The 3,047-nt window shown below is 41.6% G+C and overlaps 2 protein-coding genes across 2 annotated transcripts in view; both read left to right on the forward strand.

Moving 5' to 3' along the window:
- The window catches only part of LOC111722797 (protein ZNF738-like), a gene marked incomplete at its 3' end in the record, with an annotated part of 41,076 nt that overhangs the window by 23,847 nt on the left and 14,182 nt on the right, over positions 1-3,047 (forward strand). The window lies entirely within an intron of this gene.
- LOC100942903 (zinc finger protein 239-like) overlaps positions 2,372-3,047 on the forward strand; it is a 1,511-nt gene continuing 835 nt past the window's right edge. Inside the window, exon 1 of the mRNA XM_012813964.1 lies at positions 2,372-3,010. Within this exon, the coding sequence (XP_012669418.1) occupies positions 2,372-3,010 (639 nt within the window). The remainder of the gene's footprint in view (positions 3,011-3,047) is intronic.

Below are 3,047 nucleotides of genomic sequence, written 5' to 3' on the forward strand. Positions count from 1 at the left end.
CTCTTGCCTCCGCCTCCCAAGTAGCTGGGACCACAGGCGCCCGCCACAACGCCCGGCTATTTTTTGGTTGCAGCCGTCATTGTTGTTTTGGCAGATCCGGGCTGGGAATTCGAACCCGCTACCTTAGGTGTACGTGGCTGGCACCTTAGCCGGTTGAGCTATAGGCGCCGAGCCTATTTTTTATTTTTTATGGTTGATTCTACATTGTTTATTTTGTTTCTTTGGGTTATGCCACCTTATTATGTTTTACTTGTTGGAATCTTTCATTGAATTTTGAGTATCACAAAATGTACCTTTCTTTTGTTTTGTTTTGCTTTTGAGACAGACTCTGACTATGTCACTCTCAGTAGAGTGCTATAGTGTTACAGTTCATAGCAACCTCAGAGACGCTTGGGCTTAATGGATTCTCTCGCCTCAGGCTCTCAGGTAGCTGGGACTATAGGCACCCACCACAGTGCCCGGCTATTTTTTGTTACAGTTGTCATTGTTGTTAAGCTGGCCCTGTCTTGGTGTCCAGCCTCAGTGTCCCAGCCTCAGTGTCCCTGACTGGTGCCGAAACCACTGCTACGGGCACCCAGCCACATAGGTACCTTTCACAAAATCCATGATGTGGCTTTATCTTACAGGAGTCTGACACAAACTATACTAAAGATTTGAGGCGGTTCAATATGCATTCTGAAAGTGTATTGCCTCTGGAGATGTGCGGATATTTTATAGTTTCCTCCTAAGAGCTTGTAATCACTTGCTGGACCTGAATCTGTCCATTGTCTTAGAGTCTCTCTGGTGCTGTAACAATATTTTACCTTTTTTTTTTTTTTTTGAGACAGAGCCTCAAGCCCAAGTCAACCTGGGTAGTGTCATGGCATGACATCTCACAACAACTGCCAACTCCTGGGCTCAACCGATTCTCCTGCCTCTGCCTCCCAAATATCTGGAACCACAGGCACCTGCAACAACGCCTGGTGATTTTTTAGTTGCAGCTGTCATTGTTGTTTGGCCGGCCCGAGCTGGATTTGAACCCTCCAGCTCAGGTGTATGTGGCTGGCGCCTTAGCTACTTGAGCCACTGGCACAGAGCCACAATATTTTACTTTAAGTTCAGTTCCCCCACTCATTTTTATCAACTATACTATCTTTCCCTTCAGCATTCTCCCTCATGGGAGATATAACCTATCTTTAGAAAAGCCCTGAAAGCCTTGGCACCTGTGGCTCAAACGGCTAGGCGCCCTCCATATACACCTGAGCTGGCAGGTTCCAATCCAATCAGGGCCCGCCAAACAATAATGATGGTGGCAACAAAAAATAGCCGGGCCTTGTGACGGGTGCCTGTAGTCCCAGCTACTTGGGAGGCAGAGGCAGGAGAATCCCTTGAGCCCAGGAGTTGGAGGTTGCTATGAACTGTGATGCCACAGCCCTCTACCCAGAGTGACAGCTTGAGGCTCTGTCTCAATAAAAATAAAATAATAAGCCCTGAAAAGCCAGTAGAGTTAATGCAGGTCTCTATTTTTCTTTTGAGGAAAAAGTTTACTTTCATATGAACAATGCTGTTTTCAGATGGGGGATATCTGTGGTCTATAAGTAGAATAAACTTTTCTTCCCATATTTTACACCTTTTGTAATTATCATTTTTTTCTTACTTCATTTTATATAGTTCTATATTTTTGAGACCGAGTGTCTTTCACCATGGAAAGAGTGCTGTGGTATTATAGTTAACAGCAACCTCAACCTGCTGGGCTCAAGAGATACTCTTGCCTCAGCCTCCTGAGTTGCTGGGACTGCAGGTGTCTGCCACACGCCCCACTAACTTTTTCTATTTTTGGTATAAACAGGGTTACACTCTGGCTCAGGCTGCTCTCAAATGCCTGTGCTGAAGCATTCCACTCACTCACTCTCCCAGAGTGCTAGGTTTACAAACGTGAACCACTGCACCCAGCATGTATATGCCTCTTCACATTGTGCTCTGCTGGTGGACTGAAAGTTCTCACTTGCTTTTATAATCACTAAAATGCAGTATATATTTCTTACTTATATGTATCTCAAAAATTATTAGGGCATATGTGCTATACTATGCCAACTTGCTACTGTGCTTGTCATAATTTTAAAGACAAAATTTATAATGCATATTTATTCAATTGTTATGAAACTCAATGGCATAATTTTGTATTTTTAAATTTCTTTCAGTCATATCGAATCATTCTACCCAGAGCAATTCACAAGTGCTGGGCGTGAATATTTCATTACCAAAGATAATCCTGAGAAGATATGAAAATCATAGCCCTGAGAATTTAAACTCAATAAAAGACTGGGATAGGGTGTATGAGTATAAGCAGCAGAAAGTATGTTACAAGGGAATAGACGAAAGTTTAACAGCTATGCGTGGTAAAATCTACCAATGCAGTAAACGATTCGAAGTTATCAGAAAATTATCGAATGTAAATAGACATAAGATGATGTATACCAGGGAGATGCCTTTTGAGTATAAAAAATATGGGAAAGCCTTAAATCTATGCTCAAACTTGGATAAACACAAGATAACCCATTTTGTGGAAAAGCAGTACAAATGTAAAGAATGTGGCAAAATCTTTAAATCTCCCTCAAGACTGTCTAATCACAGGGGACTTCATACTGCAGAGAAAATCTCCCATTCTGAGAATGATGACAACCGCCTTAGCCGCAGCAAAAAATGTTCTAACTATAAGACAATTTATAATGTAGAGAATCCCTACAAATGTGAAGAATGTGGCAAAGCCTTTAACTATTACTCAAACCTTTTGGTACATCAAAGAATTCATTCTGGAGAGAAACCCTACAAATGTCAAAAATGTGGCAAAGCCTTTACCCAGTACTCACAGCTTTCTAGACATCAAAAACTTCATTCTGGAGAGAAACCCTATAAATGTGAAGAATGTGGAAAAGCCTTTACTCAGTACTCAACACTTTCTATACATAAAAGAATTCATTCTGGGGAGAAACCCTACAAATGTGAAGAATGTGGAAAAGCCTTTAACCAGTATGCACACCTTTCTGTACATATAAAAATTCATTCTG

This window comes from Otolemur garnettii, unplaced genomic scaffold (genome assembly GCF_000181295.1).
Source record: "Otolemur garnettii isolate 467f Iridium unplaced genomic scaffold, OtoGar3 scaffold00389, whole genome shotgun sequence".
NCBI classification, from domain to species: domain Eukaryota; kingdom Metazoa; phylum Chordata; class Mammalia; order Primates; family Galagidae; genus Otolemur; species Otolemur garnettii.